The sequence below is a fragment of the Genypterus blacodes genome, unplaced genomic scaffold, assembly GCF_046128005.1.
Source record: "Genypterus blacodes isolate CSIRO-AG114 ecotype Tasmania unplaced genomic scaffold, CSIRO-AGI_Gbla_v1 ptg000076l_1, whole genome shotgun sequence".
In the NCBI taxonomy this organism is placed as follows: domain Eukaryota; kingdom Metazoa; phylum Chordata; class Actinopteri; order Ophidiiformes; family Ophidiidae; genus Genypterus; species Genypterus blacodes.
Genome location: NW_027466885.1, coordinates 2,796,378 through 2,813,781, shown reverse-complemented (window position 1 = coordinate 2,813,781; position 17,404 = coordinate 2,796,378). Strand labels below are relative to the sequence as shown.

Here is a 17,404-nt window from a genome sequence, read left to right as displayed (position 1 = left end):
TACCAGTACATTCTTTTAATAGTTATTATAATCATAACTTTCTCTCATTGATGCTATCTGGTGTTTGTTTGTTCATTCAGAGACTGAGACTGTCGACAAGTGCCAACAAACACTCAAATCTAATCTGATGAAGAGGTTTCAGCTAATCACATCAACAGGAAAGTCTGTAGCATTGAATGAGATCTATACAGAGCTCCACATCACCGAGGAAGAGCCTGCAGAGTTCATCACGGAGCACGAGGTCAACCAGATTGCACTAGCATCCAGGAAACCAGAAAGATTAATCAGGATTGAAGACATCTTTCAGTCCACTCCTGGACTCGACAAACCAATAAGAACCGTGATGACAAAGGGTGTGGCTGGCATTGGGAAAACAGTGTTAACACAGAAGTTCACTCTTGACTGGGCTGAAGGCAAAGCCAACCAGCACATACAGCTCACATTCCCATTCACCTTTAGAGAGCTGAATGTGCTCAAGGACAAAAAGTACAGTTTGGTCAGACTTATTCAGATTTTTTTCACTGAAATCACAGTTGGAAAATGCATGTTTGAAGAGTTCCAAGTTGTGTTCATCTTTGACGGTCTGGATGAGTGTCGACTTCCTTTAGACTTCCACAACAATGAGATTGTGACTAATGTTACAGAGTTCACCTCATTGGATGGTCTGCTGACAAACCTCATCAGGGGAAAGCTTCTTCCTTCAGCTCACCTGTGGATCACCACAAGACCTGCAGCTGCCAATCAGATCCCTCGAGAATTTGTCAACATCATGACAGAAGTGAGAGGGTTCACTGACCCTCAGAAGGAGGAGTACTTCAGGAAGAGATTCAGAGATGAGGAGCAGGCCAGCACCATCATCTCCCACATTAAGACGGCACAAAGCCTCCACATCATGTGCCACATCCCAGTCTTCTGCTGGATCACTGCAACAGTTCTGGAGCGTATGCTGAATACCAGCAAGAAAGGAGAGCTGCCCAAAACTCTGAGTGAGATGTACATCCACTTCCTGGTGGTGCAATCAAAACTGCAAAATGTAAAGTACCATGAGAAGGATGAGACAGATCCACACTGGTATCCAGAGAGCAAGCAAATGATTCTATCCCTAGGGAAACTGGCTTTTGAACACCTACAGAAAGGACAACAGATATTCTATGAATCAGACCTGACAGAGTGTGGCATCAGATCAGCTGATATCAGAGCAGCCTCAGTTCACTCAGGAGTGTTCACACAGATCTTTAAAGAGGAGAGTGGACTGTACCTGACCAAGGTGTTCTGTTTTGTTCATCTGAGTGTTCAGGAGTTTCTGGCTGCTCTTTATGCCCACTTGACATTCATCGATTCTGGTGTTGATCTACTGTCAAAACGCCCATGGTTGTTTAAACTAATGACAGAAAAAGTTGCAGAAAGATCCCTCTACAAGAGGGCTGTGAGGAAGGCGCTGAAGAGTCCAAACGGACACCTGGACTTGTTCCTCCGCTTCTTCTTAGGTCTGTCCCTGCAAGCCAATCAGGAACTCCTAAGAGGCTTATTGAAGCCGAAAAGCAGCAGCTCACAGATTTATCAAGAGACAGTCCAGTACATCAAGAAGAAGATCTGTGAGAGTCCCTCTGCAGAGAGAAGCATCAATATGTTCCACTGTCTAAATGAGCTGAAGGATCATTCTCTAGTGGAGGAAATCCAGCAATACCTGAGATTAGGACATCTCTCCCGTGAGAAACTGTCCCCTGCTCAGTGGTCAGCCCTGCTCTTTATCTTATTGTCGTCACAAAAACATCTGGACGTGTTTGACCTGAAGAAATACTGTGCTTCAGAGGACGCTCTACTCAGGCTGCTTCCAGTGGTCAAAGTGTCCAGTAAAGCTTTGTAAGTGGACACATACTTGGACAAACTCACAATGTCAACTGTTGTGTTTTTTTACAGTCTGTCTACATTTTGATTGTCCGCTGATTCTTTTTTAGGCTGAGGGATTGTAAGCTCTCAGAGAGGAGCTGTGAAGCTCTGTCCTCCCTTCTCACTTCCCAGTACTGCAGGCTGAGATGTTTGGAACTGAGCAACAACGACATGCAGGATTCAGGAGTGAAGATGCTCTCTGCTGGACTGGGGAGTTCTAACTGTTCTCTAGAGAGTCTCAGGTCAGGGGGCACATGTTTGTTTCTCTCTGCTAACATGGTTTATATCAGTGGTTCCCAAACTTTTTCTTTCGCGCGCCCCCCTTTTATAGATCAGAAGTTTTTCTGCGCCCCTCCAAGCTGCAGACATTCCTTTTCAACTGTAAAGGTTTCAGTCCAATCTAATAAGATGTTTTGTAGTTATGTCACACAGATACAGCCCCTAAGAACACATTTCACCATTTTCACCCTTTTTCCCATAAATAAAAGGGTAGCTCATTGTTTGGGTATAACAGGTCTAATTGGATAACGCACAAGTGGTGATTGCATGCTTTATTTTTCATTCAGACTGAGTTCCTGCAGTTTGTCAGACAGCAGCTGTGCTTTTCTGGCCACAGCTCTGAAGCTCAACCCATCCCATCTGAAAGAGCTGGACCTTAGCTACAATGACCTGCAGGACTCAGGTTTAGAGATGTTGTCTGCTGGACTGGAGAGTCCAGACTGCAGACTGGAGACTCTCAGGTCAGTTCTCTAGCTGTTGTTGCTGGTATCCAAACAATTTCTTTTTTTTAAATGAATGACCGGAGACGTAACTATGTAGTGTTAATTTCCTGGTCGCATCATAATGCATGGACAAAAGAACATGGCACAACTTCCTGTCATCCATTCATGTCTCCCATCTCTCACTACTATAAATTGTATAACTTGCAATTCTATTCATGCATTTCATTCGTCCATGCATTTTATTCATATTAATATTATTACGATTATCATTGTTGTTGCTGTGCCTCTGTATGTGTGTGTCTCTCTCTCCTCTCTCTTTCTCTCTAAAACCCAGCCAGTCAAGGCAGATAGCCGCGCATCTAGAGCCCGGTTCTCTCTGAGGTCTCCCCGTTAAAGGGGAGTTTTTCCTTGATGCTGTTGCCAAAGTGCTTGCTCATGGGGTAATGTTGGGTTTCTTTGAATGCTCTGTATGTGAAGTGCCTTGGGTTGACCTTTGTTATGACTTGGCCCTATGTAGATAAAATTAATTTGAATGCACCCCATGCACATGCCAGGCCCCTGAGCAATTGAGGCTATTGGGGGAATGTGAAGAAACACATGCGTGCACTCACAGACGTGCACACACATGCTCTCCAATTAAAGTAGTAAAATGGCCCAAATCCTCAGATTGTATTCCGTGAAATAAATGAATGTCTATGTGGATATTTCTGTTGTAAACACAGACTTGTTAGATGTCAGCTGTCGAAGAGCTCCTCTCTGGTCTCAGCACTGAATTCCAACCCCTCCCATATGAGAGAGCTGGACCTGAGTGAAAATTACACTTTGCAGAATTCAGGAGTGGAGTTGCTGTGTGCTGGACTGGAGGGTCTACAACATTTCCTGGAAACTCTGAGGTTATACAGCACTTCATTAACATCAACAATATCCAAATATTGTTATAATGCCAAATTTACAAACAGCCGTATGTTCTGAGCTACGCTATCTATTTATATTGTATTATAACTCCAGATTATCATATTCAGGTTGAAGTCCTGCAATTTGTCCGAGAGCTGCTGTTCTTCTCTGGTCTTGGCGCTGAAGTCTTCTCATCTTAGAGAGCTGGACCTGAGTAACAACGACATACAGGATTCAGGAGTGAAGTTGCTGTCCGCTGGACTGGAGAGCACACAGTGTAGACTGGAGGTGCTAAGGTCAGATAAAACTTTACTGGTTTGTTATTATGATATATTACAATAAATGCATATTGTAGCCATATATAAATAGATAACTTTAAAAGACTCAATGTTCATTGACAACTACTTAAATGTCCCATATTATGCGCAATATTAGTAAAGTAGTAGTTCCGTGTGGTCTGTTAATATGACCTGTGAAGTTTGTTGGCAAAGAAATCCACACAAACAAAGTTTTTGCAGGCTGCTGTCATTCCTTTACTCTGTCAGCTGTCTGAACGTGCTGTTTGAGTGGGCGTGATGGTGTGCAAACAATACGCAAATACAACACAGCTCTGATTGGTTTTCTCAATGAGGGGGAGGGCAGAGGAGGCAGATTAACCAGATGCTATCGGGTTGCTGTGGCAACAACCACGGCCCCTGCAAGCTGTGCTGGCAGCAATTACATGTTGTCTCCTCATTGTGCACAACTGTTTTTACCAAGGCTTTTCGCAATGTATCTGTTGACTCCTCCGAGACACTTTGTGAGTCATCAGGCACATTTGTCAAGGGCCGTCTTCATGGTCCTTCTCTTCATCCTCCATAAGATGATGTCTCTTGGATGGTGGTCTGATGGGTGGAGAAGTCAGAAAGGTTACAAGGAGGTACAAACACCGAAGGGCCATATTTACTAAGCTTGACGCAAATGACCATCCAGGCTGCAAATCTTTGTGTCACTGTTGTTTTCAGTTGAGCAAGTTATTTATTAAGACCTGTTATGTAAATGAGCTCAGCTGCAGCGAGTTGATTTGACTGCACTGCCGGTGTTTAAGACACTTCTTGCATCTGTCAGGAAAGCAATACAATGCTCCCAAAGAGAAGAAAGACAAAGTTCTCCTCAGTTAACTTAGTAACTCTGGTTGATGAAACAAAAAAAAACTTGCAGAACTGCAATCAAGAAGTTTCATTCCTCCATTCTCGCCACAAGATGAGTTCAATGGACGGAAATAGCAGCCAAAGTCAACGCTGTCAACAGGATATAAGGGTCCATTATTGACTTTAAAAAATGTTGGCAGGATATTAGAAGGCACACCAAAGACAAACTGACCTTCAACGAGAAGTCTGCCACTAAAAGAGGTGGTCGGTCTTTGGAGGACCAACACCCAAATCAACTGGAAGAGAGGGTCCAGCTTTCCTTGAACGTCGATCAGGTGGATGGGGGTTGATTCACTTGAGGAGCAGACCGGCGGCAAACAAGACTCCTCTCAAGGTAATGCTGGGATACTGAAATGGTCCCCACATACATATTATTGAATTTTTAATGTTTACTAAGGATGGCCCATTTGTTTGTTCTTTCCAGTGGTAATATGATATAGTGCAACATTCAACACAGCATAACTTTGAGCACCCACCAGGGACAATGCGTTTGGAAAATGGCCTGCGAGATCTTGCTGATGTTGCCACCATGTTCAGGAATTAGCCAGAACAGGAACAGTTGGGATGGGTACATGTCCCATGCCAGAAGCCATATTTGTGCTGAGTCAGCACTGAGCTCAGGGAAGTGAAGGGGGCGTTTCTTCAACTGGTGTGTTTAATTACCTCGGGGGCACAGATCTAGTTTCCTAAACTAACAGCTGGAAGAGGTATTTTCATACTGCTTTACATAAATGAGGATTCTGAATGAACCAGATGGTGTAATCATTTCTGACTTTCTGGAGTGTTACAAACCATGATGACTAACTTACATGCAGAAGGAAAATAATATTTGGCATATTATGGGACTTTAAATAGACTCTCAAATGAATGATTGTATTCATTTAATATTATGGAATGGAAAATATTACATTTTTTGCAGATGATACCTCGATGGAAATGTAGTCTTTTTTGCTTTATTATTTATCAAGACTGAGTTACTGCCGCTTGTCAGCGGGCAGTTGTTCTTCCCTGGCCTCAGTATTGAAGTCCTCCCATCTGAGAGAGCTGGACCTAAGTAGAAACCAGCTGCAGGATTCAGGAGTGAAGCTGCTTTCGGATGGACTGGAGAGTTCACAGTGTAGACTGGAGACTCTGAGGTCAGCTTTTGAATTTGAGATCTTTCTTAGTTAAAGAGAAATTGGTTCTTTGATGTGATGCAAAGACAATAGTACTGAATAGCCACACCAAATCTGATTTAATCATTCTTCCTTGTCAGGCTTGATAGTTGTGGACTGTTAGACAACAGCTGTTGGCACCTGGCCTGTGTTTTCAAGTACAACCACTCCTATCTGAGAGAGCTGGACCTGAGTGGAAACAAACTGCAGGATTCAGGAGGGAATTGGCTGTCTGCTGGACTGGAGAGTCCACACTGTACACTGGAGACTCTGAGGTTAGTGTGCACATAAAAATGTTGCCATAAGTTAAGTAAAAGGTTAATGTAATCATTATTTGTGAGTTACTTGTACTAGTCAGCTTGACAGCTTATGGTTGACAGTGGTATGTGTTGTCATGAATAGAACAGGGGTGGCCAATATCCTGCCGTCTTTCTTGGACCACCTACACTGTCTATTTTCAATGTGTAGAAGGAGTAGATCAAACCAGAGTCATGTCCCCAACCTCTGCGTAGACTTCACTGAGAGGGGACAGTTAGTGAGGAAGCAGATGAGTTCACCATCGCCCACTTGGACACAGATTGATGCTAAACATCCCAGAGTTAGCATGACCCCTGTTCTGATTTGGTCATAACATATTGCATGGTTTCAAGCATGGTTTCAATTTAGGGATATCGAATTCTATTGACAGATGACTTTCTTCTTTTTCAGATTGAAGTCCTGCTGGTTGTCAGAGACAAGCTGTTCTGCTCTGGCCTCAGCTCTGAAGTGCAACTCCTCTCTGAGAAATCTGGACCTAAGTGGGAACAAATTGTGGGATGGAGGACTGAAGCTGCTGTCTGCTGGGCTGGGGAGTCCACATTGCAAACTGGAAACGTTGAGGTCAGAAAAGTCTGTGTTAGCTTTGAATGTTACATGAACAGTTTGTTGACTTTGAAAACATCTGAACTGGAATGACATGGAGGTTTGTTTGATTAGTGACTGAATAATTTCAAACAGGTTTCTTTTTCACATATTTTTTTTAATCCAGAATGCAGTGTTGTTGGTTATCGGGACGCAGCTGTTCTTCTCTGGTCTCAGCTCTGAAATCCAACCCCTCACATTTGCGGAATCTAGACCTGAGTGCCAATGAGTTACAGGATTCAGGTGTTAAGACGCTGTCTGCTGGACTACAGAGGCTACAGTGTAGTCTGAATAGTCTGAGGTAAAGTTTCTGTTTTCCCTCTCTGTCATGCCTGAAACTCAGCTGTGGTCTTTAAAAGTCCTCTCTCTGCAGGTTGTCACACTGTGATATCTCGGATGAAAGCTGTTCTTCTCTGGTCTCAGTTCTAAAGTCCAATCCTTCTCTCAGAGAGCTGGACTTGAGCTACAACAACCTGCAGGATTCAGGACTGAAGCTGCTGTCTGACTTCATGAGGAGTAACCTTTGCAATCTGGAGACTCTGAGGTCAGGACAGAGTCATAATCGTGCTGGTTTCAGCAGTCTTGTGTAAAACATATTGTAGACAATTTTGCAAAGACTGCCTGACCTCATTCATCCTGTGGAAACAGCCTGCTGCAGGCTATTAGGACACTTCCAGGGGGCGCTGCACTGTCAGGAAATTACATCAAAACCCACTTTTAGATATTTTATTTAGATTGCAATCTGCCATCAAACAAAATGAAGAAGAGATTAGATATTTAGAAGTTAATTGCTGCAGTCGTTTTTATTTACTCTGCATTGTTTTGTTTTTGTCTGTAGTTTAGTAATTATTAGTGTGTACTTTTATCATGGGTGTGACTCTTTGCCTTTTAAATCATTATTTGTTTATGTGTTGGATTCTGAGAGAGAGGAAGGTGATCTCAAACCCCAGAGACAACTAATAGCAACAATAGCTGTCAGTCAGTGGAACAAGAAGCTTTGATAACGCACTGTATGTTAGTGGGAGTACTTATGATTTAATTATTCTGTTCCTACAGGATCTCCATTAACCCACAGCACAGCAAAAAGAACAAGACAACCAAGAAAATAGATTTAAGGATTCTAGTTGTCAATCAAATTTAAATGACTTGCATTAACAGACCAAACAGTTTGGACATGAAGACCATCCACCTAATTCATAAAGTCCATTTGTCACTTTTAATTCCATCAATAATTCTTTCTTCAATCTGACAGTGACGTCACAGGATTGCAGTTTGAGCTTTTCTTTGAAGTTAAGGCTGGTGTGTCTGTTTTTGGGGTGGATTAGATGTCACCGGATGGAGTTTAAAATGTGAAACCGTCCTGAAATCTCATTTATCTCAGCACTGATGATGTCATAGCACACAGGAAATATAACCACGCAAAAAAGATTTAGACTAGAAAGATCATGTTTAAACAAAAGAAAAATTGAGTGTCATCATCATCATCATCATGTTTATTTAATCATAGGAATTATTTTTTTAAATTTTTTACTGCAATATAATCTGAAAAAGTGAAAATCCTTGTTATTATTTTATGTCGGTTGTGGTTTTGCACTTTAAATCTTTGTTTAAGTATTATATGAATGGAGTTGTAGTAATTGTACAATAATAATTCAAATAAAATATTTTGTTACCCATGTGTCAGTCTGGTCACTTTTGAGAAATTCATAATTTCTTGAGTATTTCATGTGATATTTCATGAACATGAACATGATTGCGTGTGTAGATTTAACACAGCAACAATAATCGTCTGTTTAAAGTAAAACTTCACATGTGCAGCTCACACACACAACACAAACACTCCTCCCCCTCCCTCTCTCCCTCCCTCTCTCTCTCTCTCTCTCTCTCTCTCTCTCCCTCTCTCGTTCTCTCTCACTCCCTCGCTCTCTCTGCAGATGGATGATCAGCACCAAGGCATTCAGATGTAAGTTCATTCTCCTCTTCCCTTTTCTTTTTTGGTCACTGATCAGTAGTTATTGATAACCTGATCACTCAATCAAGGTTAAATTATTCTAGATTATAATCAAGATCAAATATTTTTTAAGTTGTTTTACTCAGCTTTGAGCTTAAAGCTACAAAAACTCATCTATTTAATTTTCTGAATGGGACTCTGATTTTCTTTATCATTTCATGGGATTGTGTGTTTCACTATATATTCAGGAATGATCAAACTGTGTTTATAAAGTTTATGCCTTTTATTCTCTCTTTCTTTTCAAACTTTTGATTCATTATCTTGTTACAGCATGACAGTGTTTTAACGCAAATATTGTAAAGGAAAAACAACTAAATCGAGCTAATTGAAATTGTCAGATGTTGTTAACGGGAAATGTTTGAAATGTTAACAAAAAGCAAACAAAATGGGGTCATTTTGTGTCAAACTGTACTAATATTAGACGTGAATACAACTTATGCATTTAAGTTATTAAACTTTTTTGTCTTAAACCCTTTTCTCTTCTTTTTATACTGACTGCATTCACATCAAACTTCCTTTTAAATTGTTAAGCAAACAGAATCTATGAGAACAAAGTGTTTATCTTTATGATGTTGGTCAGTTTCATGCGTCTGTATTATTATTACATTTTGTTTTTGTATTTTTGGTTATTTTTGGTGTTTGTGTGTGTTTGTGTTTGTTAAATCTGACACCAGTTTTATATGTTAACTGCTTGTTTTTCATTAGTACTCTCTTGGAATGTGAGCTAAAGTCAAATAAAAAATCCCACTATATTATAACTAAATCTATGAAATAAACAAAAGCATTAACTGAGCAAAAAATAACCTGAACAAAACTCTACTAAGAAATGAAGGGAAGTAACCTGAAATAAACCAAAACAAAATAATAATTAAATAAAATAAATAATAATAAAAATAATATTGAATAAAACAAAATAAAGACTAATGCAAAGTGTTCAGAATGGAATTTACTAGTGGAAGATTAACCAGGTCAGATTTCTGTCTGAGGACCTGAGTGAAGCCACTTATCTCTGCTCTGCTCTGATTGGCTGAAAGGATCCATTTCCTCCTAATGGACTAAGCAGCTAGGGTGAGCCTGCGCACCCCACTCTGTCCTCCCCTGGGAACCAAAACCATTAGATAAGGTTCCCCCAACACACACACATACCATTGCGCTGCTGCTGATCAATGCACTAGAGGAGACTTCCTTTCTCTGAAACACACACGCATATATAATCAATATTTAATCTCAGTCTCCTCAGTTTCAACAACCACAACATGTCTAAATGTGTTGAAAATAGAACAATTATTCTACGTCAGATGTTTAAACCATAAATGTGTGATTATTTCAAATCTTGTCTGAATGTAGTATGATCCAAGATGTTTCTGAGAAAGTGATAACACACACACCCCAAGTCAGACTCCATGTTTTACAGTGTTTGTTGTCAATTTAACCCAGGGTCAGGTTAGTTTTTCATCATCATCATCCTCTGCTCCTCCTAAATCCTTAGAAAATGACCTCTGACCCTCGGCATGTTAGCATGGAAACCTACTGGAGAGAAGTTAGGAGCATTGAAGAGGAGAAGGAAGAAGAAGAAGAGGAAGAGGAGGAGGAGAGAAACAGTGTGGACGGTAAGAGGACACAAACAAAATAACAGTGAATATCTGCTGACATTTATCTTTATGGTTTTCCCCTGCAGAGGCGGAGCAAGAAGAGGCGTGGTTGACGGAGGCGGGGTTATCCTCCCTGGTAACGGGCTCGCCATCAGGGGAGGGGCTAACACCAGCGGAGGCACTGCTGTCCACGCTGACGCGACAACAGACAGCAACAGTGAAGAAGAGGCTGGAAAACTACAACGAGACGCTGAGGAAGAGAAACAAGCAGCCAATCAGAGACGTCCGTGACGTTTTCACTGTGGTGGGAGGAACACACACACACATTCTTTTCTGGAACCAAGTACTATTGTCCTGGTTAGGTGTGACCTGAGAGGGGTAATTTGGGTGTTGCATGTGTCACAATCAGAGTGTTTTGGTGTTAAACGAAGGAAAGGTAATATAGACTTTGACATTTTTAATAATCTTTTTGGTATCTATGCCTGCACAGCTTTGTTGTAATGGGTGATACAACAAAGCTTCGGGCTGTGGGCTGATCAGAAGTGATGACGTTTCCCTGAATATGAAGGTTACACTTCATAGGTTGGCCAGGTAGCTATCACGACTCAGTTGTCTCTCTCACACACGTTGTTCCAGACTGACAACGACTCAGCAAACAGAAGCCCCTCCCCTCCATCTCAATGTGCGGATTCAGCAGCCAGCAGCCGATACCACACCACAACCAAAACCATCCGCAGGAATACAGCCAGAGGTACCTGTCTGTCTGCTTACCTGTATATCTGGCTATCTGACTTACTGTTCAACTGTGTGTTTACGTTTGTTTGTCTGCTTGTCTCCGTACCTGTCTGTCTTCCTGAATATGATTATGTGTCACAGCTTTCTATTTGTTTTTGTGCATTTTTAGTGCGACCGACATGTCCAAACCTCTTTTTGGTGGATCAACTACCTGAACATCCACCATCTCCAACAGACACACACTCTCCAGCACACAGACACTCTCCAACACACACACACTCTGTGTCTGTCAGTCGGACAAGGCAAGCTGATTGGCTGGTGCGTGAGTCCCCATATTCAGAGGGCGTGGCTGATCACAAACAGGGTGGGACGTGTTGGGATTGCCTGTGTTTCCATGGAGACGATAGCGATCTTATGGTGAGTCTGAACCCCGACCATCTACCTAAACTCATTATATTTGAATCAAAGGTGATCAATCATTTTCATAAGAGGAGCTGCAGTTAAAGATACTGCAACTAAGGAAACTGACTGAAAGTGTGATGTGTGTGTGCATGCGTGTGTGGATGTGTGTTTGCAGTATGTGCCGGTCTCTCCAGGTCCTGGTCTCACCTTGGTGGATGATCTGTCATCGGCTGATGTCATCCGGCTTGGCTTCATCTCCCACATTGAGCTCTCCACCTTTCTGAGTGGTCTGGGCATCCAAACCAAGCGTACCCCTCCTACACGCCGCCGGAGACAGGGTGCGCTTCATTTTGACCTTACCTTTGTCATGCATGATGAGCAGAAAACGACTTGCAGCATCCATCATGTTGTCTATGGGATATAAAACAGGGATGGGCCACTCTGGTTAGTTTACAGTCCAGCTTTCTTAAAGGCAAATGAACGAACATTTGAATGAAAAGTAAAATTACAAAAATGTATTTAGACAGCAGAGGATTAATGCATCTTATAAATCCCTGTCCGTCTGTCTGTTTGTCTGTCTGTATGTCTTCCAGGCGGCCGTGTGTTTGCTGTTCCTCTCACAGTGTTGTTAGAGACCGACAGAAAGAAATGCCCAGGAGTGAAAGTTCCTGTCATCTTCGCCAAGGTGAAAAATTAGAACCATTTTCTGTTTTCCTTCTTTCTTTGCGTCTCAATCAAAAAGTCACTTGAAGTCAAAACCAGTAACTGTGTGTGTGTGTGTGTGTGTGTGTGTGTGTGTGTGTGTGTGTGTGTGTGTGTGTGTGTGTAGTTGTTGTGTATATTAGAGCAGACTGGCCTACAGACTGAAGGTATTCTCAGGGTGCCAGGATCAGCTGCTAAACTGAAGGTAACACACACATTTCATATCTTTAACTTTATCCACACAGATAAGGAGGCACAGAGGAAGTAACTAACTAGTTTATGGAGAGTAGTTTTGCTTTTTGCTTGTAGATCATAAGTATAACAGGACTGGTCAAGCCCATTTTAAAAACAGCTAATTATGTTCACTCATGCCCTTGCATTTGATGTAGGCTTGTTGATTTGAGGATATGATATCTTCATCCACAAGTCAGGGTAGCAAGCAGGCATGTATGTATTTGCCCTTTCTTGGTATTCTGTGGATTAAAGCTCCTTTAGAGTCATCAACGTTTCTGTGATCAACATCAAACTTGTTGGTTAATCTTGCTTTTATGGTTTTAAGAATATAGTGCTGTCTCAACCACAGGCCTTGTGGTTAGGGAGGGAAATGTAAACAGTTTGTACATCACTAGTGTGGTCATACATAATAAATGAAGCAACAGTTGGCAGTTACAACGAGTGAGTGTACAGCATCTGGCATGACATGACACACTCACACACACACACACACACACACACACACACACACACACACACACACACACACACCCACAATACAATACACCAACAAAAAAGCATATAGTCCACACGTACATACATTGTTGTATTGCCTGTTTCGGTTGTTGACGTTCAATGACGCAGCTTCAACAACTAGAAAATATATGGGATAACCAATATACAGTATATAGTGAACAAAAGAAACATAATATTCTATCTGTCTGTCTGTTTCTGTCTCTCTTTCTCTCTGTCCAGTACCTGCGTGCAGAGTTAGATAAGTGCTCTGGTGGGTTTGACTGGTCTGCAGTGAGACAGGTAGATGCTGCTGGCCTGTTGAAGCTTTTCATCCGAGAGCTGCCGACACCTCTGCTGACACATACACACCTCTCCACTTACCGTGCTGTGCTGGGTACACACACAAACACAACAAACATTATTGAATACCTTCACAAGTCTTTTCTCAGTTTTAAACTTTTAAACTGTGAAAATATCTGCTAGAGGAAGTTTGTTTGTATTAAGACACCATCTCTCTCCCAGGTATTTCCTCTACTGTCCATCAGGTTCAGGCTCTTCAGTTGTTGCTGTTGTTGCTCCCTGAGGTGAACAGAGACACACTGAAGGTAAATCTCACCATCAGATCTGGATGTGTTAATGCTTGTAAGTACACTTGGATGAACAAACAATGTGTCCGTTTCCATGGTTACAGGCTTTGCTGGTCTTCCTGAGGAAGGTGGTCTGTCATCAGGACAAGAACAGAATGTCTCTCTGGAACGTCTCCATGGTAATGGCGCCTAACCTATTCACCTGTCACCCCCGTGGCAGCAAGCGCTCAGCTGCCAGACAACAGGAGGAAATGGAGGAGGCGGTAGGGGGAGCTCACCTGGTCCGACTGATGATAACACACCAAGACCTGCTGTGGACTGTGAGTCAATACACACACACACACACACACACACACACACACACACACACACACACACACACACACACACACTCACTCACTCACTCACAAAAGTGCTGTAGAGAGCACAGGATCGGACATTTCAGACAATTGAATAGGATTCTGAAATGTCATTTCCAGACAGTTTGATGTAATGTTACTGGTATCATGTTATGTAGTGGTTCTCTCTGAAGTCAGATTAATATCAATACGTTTTTTGTGCAGGTTCCCAGCTTCCTGCTGTCCCAGGTCAGACAGATGAACCAGGCATCCAGTTGGAAACAGCTGGGCCTGCTGAAGACAAAAAGACTACTTCTGAGGAGGAAAAATGACCAGAACCAAGTAAGTGAGAGAGAGAGAGAGAGAGAGAGAGAGAGAGAGAGAGAGAGAGAGAGAGAGAGAGAGAGTCTGTTTTGTCCACCTGCATTTATGTGATATCACAGAGCATCAAATGAACTCAACTAATAAAATCACTGCTTTGCATCTGATCTGTGTGTGTGTATGCATGCAGGCATATTGCTTAGGGTACCTAAATATATATGTGTTGTGTTTAATTAAGGGATTAGTTGGTGAATGATGATTGATTACCCGATGAAAAATCTTAAATACAGTGGCTGAGTGTGTCATCTAAAGATTATCTATACATGTGACCAAAAAAGCAATATGAAGTTTCCACAGTTATTAGTTACAAACCCACAAATCATGTCACATTCATGAAATGTGTTTGAATCCACAAACTTCCTCTCACCTTTAACAACATTGGTTCTGTGAAAACCTCAGCTCTTCACCCAGTTTATTAACAGTGTCAGTGGTTGCAAACAGAGTAGTGTCCATGTAAAGGTGTATTTATCTTTGCAATCAGCCAAGCATATAATTGTCTTTTATCATAAAATGATTAACTGCATTATGTATTCAGTTTCTGTATTTCAGTATTCAGTTATTTTGGCTGTTTAAGTGTAATAACAAAACACAACCGTACGGAAGTATTTTCATTTATTATCAGGAACAATGGGGTTGCATATTGTAGACATTTATCAATAAAATGCATTTTAATCATGTATCCTCCTGGAATTTTAATCATCTTTCACCCCTATAGAGACATTCCTGTGTGTGTGTGTTCAGGTCACCGAGCTGTGTGATGGTGTGATAAGGGTTCATGCACCTCTACACACTAAGGTTTCCATGGCGATACAGCTTGACGGACAGACCAGAGCCAAAGATGTCACAGCCCGTTTTGAATATGAGAACAGGTACAAGGACTATTACCTCTCTGATAACTGTGACTTTTGGGAGTTGTGTCACGTTTATCTGTTTGTCTGTCTTTCTGTCTCTTAGCAGTCCTGCTCAGCGTTTATATGAAGTTGGGGGCAACATTGGTGAGTTATTAAGATAACTAGAGCAGTCATTACCCCGAATCCCCAGCCTTCCTTCTTTCCCCCCTGCCACAACCCGTAAAAGCTCCCTTGCTGTTCCTACCTTTTCTTGCCCCCTGATACTTCCCCCCCTGACCCCAGCCCGACCCATCACCCCTACTGTTCACCAACGTGTTCTCAAAGTAGTGCGTCAACTGTGGCATCATTCATGATTCTCACAGTAGTGTGTGTGTAATTATGTCATTCATTCAGGATTCTCAAAGTACTCATTCACTACTCTAATTTTTTAATGCAAATAAAACAAATAAAATACTGTTAACTGACACTTGTGGAGATTCTTTGCAGCTTGGAGACAGTGACGGTTGATTCTTCTTCAGTATGGTGCAAATGGTTTATCTTTGGAAAGTTTGTTTTATAGTTTGAAGATGTTCAACACGTTCTCAAAGTACTGTGTTCCTACAGTAGTTCTGCAGGGAAAAGCAATTCTGGCTTCCATGGTTCTCTAATGTGGTCTCAAAGTAGTGCAGTGACATCATTCATGGTTCCAATCTTATCTCCCACAACTATAATTTGCTAATACAAATAAAACATAAAATAAAGGCATCCTATGCAAACCCCTCACCAATGTTTCTGCCAAGTTTGGAGTTTTGTTTGGAGGCATTGCAACTCCGAACAAAACAAATACAAACATACAAAAACACAGGAGCTCACCAATTAGATATGACAATTATTAAATAAGTTATGATTATTATTGTCTCTTTGTATTTCTGAAATCACCTCTTGTCTGTTTCTTTCTCAGGCGAACGTCGTCTTCATCCAGACTGTGTGTTGCTGGAGGTTTACCGTGCCAACCCACATTGTGACTGGATGCTCAAACCCTAAAGCACACACACTTAATATCAGACAGTACAATATCAATGTAGTGAAGTTTTTCACAACACATGAAGTGTGGACTGACAACTGGCCAGGGGAGAGCACTGCTGCTCTAATGGGGCTTTTGGATCAGACTCACTAGCAGGCAGTAACGTGCACACTCTCCAATATTGATGGTCTTGTTTCTGAAGCATTAAACAAAATAAACATTTTAATAATTTTTTCAATGGGTTGATCAGTTTCTCTGTGGTATTTGTTTTGATTGAAGCAAACATTTTACATGACAGCTAGCATACATTTTGGAGATATTTTTTTATATAGAAAGAGGGGTAAAGGAGAGAGAGAGAGAGAGAGAGAGAAAGGTTGTATTATTATTATTGTTGTTGCTTGACTTTTTACATAGACCCTGAGGTACAATAGGCAATATGTAGACAAGAAGTAGATTGAAATTGAATTAGCAGGAAGCGACGGCCGCTGGAGCTTGTGAGAACATGGCACAGTAGTGTGGACGCAGAATCCAGGATGGCATCAGTGATGTTGATGCAATGATCTCATAGGGTAAATACAGTTTTTACAGGATGATGTCAAACAGCAAAGTAGGCTACTCTAACTCGCACCATAGGCTGAGAAGAAGAGAAGAGAAAAACAAAAAACAAAAACAAAGAGAGGAAATCCCACCCAAAGACCCAACCCCACCCCGCAGTCACACAACCCCACATTCATACAACCCCATCCTGGCCCGCCTGGGATATGAAATAAAATGAAAAATAAACAAACTGCAGTGTTCAGGTTTTCAGTCACTGGTCTGGCATAGCCTGTAGATCTGTGAAGTAAGAGAGAAATGGTTGCTGTCTCTGATAGAACTTATCAGTGTGGCCCCTCATAGTGTACTTGATTTTCTCAAGTTTAAGAAAAAAAATCGTATCCTTCAGCCATTGTTAAAATTGAGGGAGGGGTGAGGGATTTTCAATGCAGGAGCAGGCGGCGTCTAGCAAGCAGCGAGTTGAACATGACCATTTCCCTATGTGAGGTGTTAAATTGGCATGAGTCAGCTGGGGTACTGAAGATGGCAATATGAGGAACTTGCGTTCCAAATATGGTAGACAATGTGTTGAAGTAACCGAACCAGTAGTTGTGCAGCCTGGGGCAGAGAAAAAACATGTGGCTTAGGTCACAGTGAGGATTCAAACTGATATTACATTTGTCCTCTACTTCTGTGTACATTTCGGCCAGTCTGGATTTAGAAAAGTACTAACTACTAACTACTACACGAATGAAGGCACTGATCATTGTCAAAAGAGTCAAAGAATTG

At 41.7% G+C, this 17,404-nt stretch overlaps 2 protein-coding genes across 2 annotated transcripts; both read left to right on the top strand.

Moving 5' to 3' along the window:
- Positions 1–86: 86 nt before the first annotated feature.
- Positions 87–8,327, top strand: LOC143006740 (NACHT, LRR and PYD domains-containing protein 3-like). Its single transcript, XM_076158001.1, has 10 exons — positions 87–1,863; positions 1,959–2,132; positions 2,457–2,630; positions 3,335–3,505; positions 3,635–3,802; positions 5,665–5,832; positions 5,952–6,125; positions 6,559–6,729; positions 6,878–7,051; positions 7,124–8,327. Exons 1-10 carry the CDS (start codon positions 128–130, stop codon positions 7,338–7,340), a joined length of 3,327 nt encoding a protein of 1,108 aa, XP_076014116.1. The 5' UTR covers positions 87–127; the 3' UTR covers positions 7,341–8,327.
- A 1,926-nt stretch (positions 8,328–10,253) lies between these two features.
- Positions 10,254–16,101, top strand: arhgap28 (Rho GTPase activating protein 28). The gene is made up of 14 exons (XM_076158366.1): positions 10,254–10,371; positions 10,440–10,654; positions 10,990–11,104; positions 11,258–11,505; positions 11,666–11,828; positions 12,084–12,175; positions 12,320–12,397; positions 13,162–13,315; positions 13,444–13,526; positions 13,613–13,828; positions 14,072–14,188; positions 14,945–15,096; positions 15,185–15,222; positions 16,019–16,101. Exons 1-14 carry the CDS (start codon positions 10,254–10,256, stop codon positions 16,099–16,101), a joined length of 1,872 nt encoding a protein of 623 aa, XP_076014481.1.
- The last annotated feature ends 1,303 nt before the right edge of the window (positions 16,102–17,404 follow it).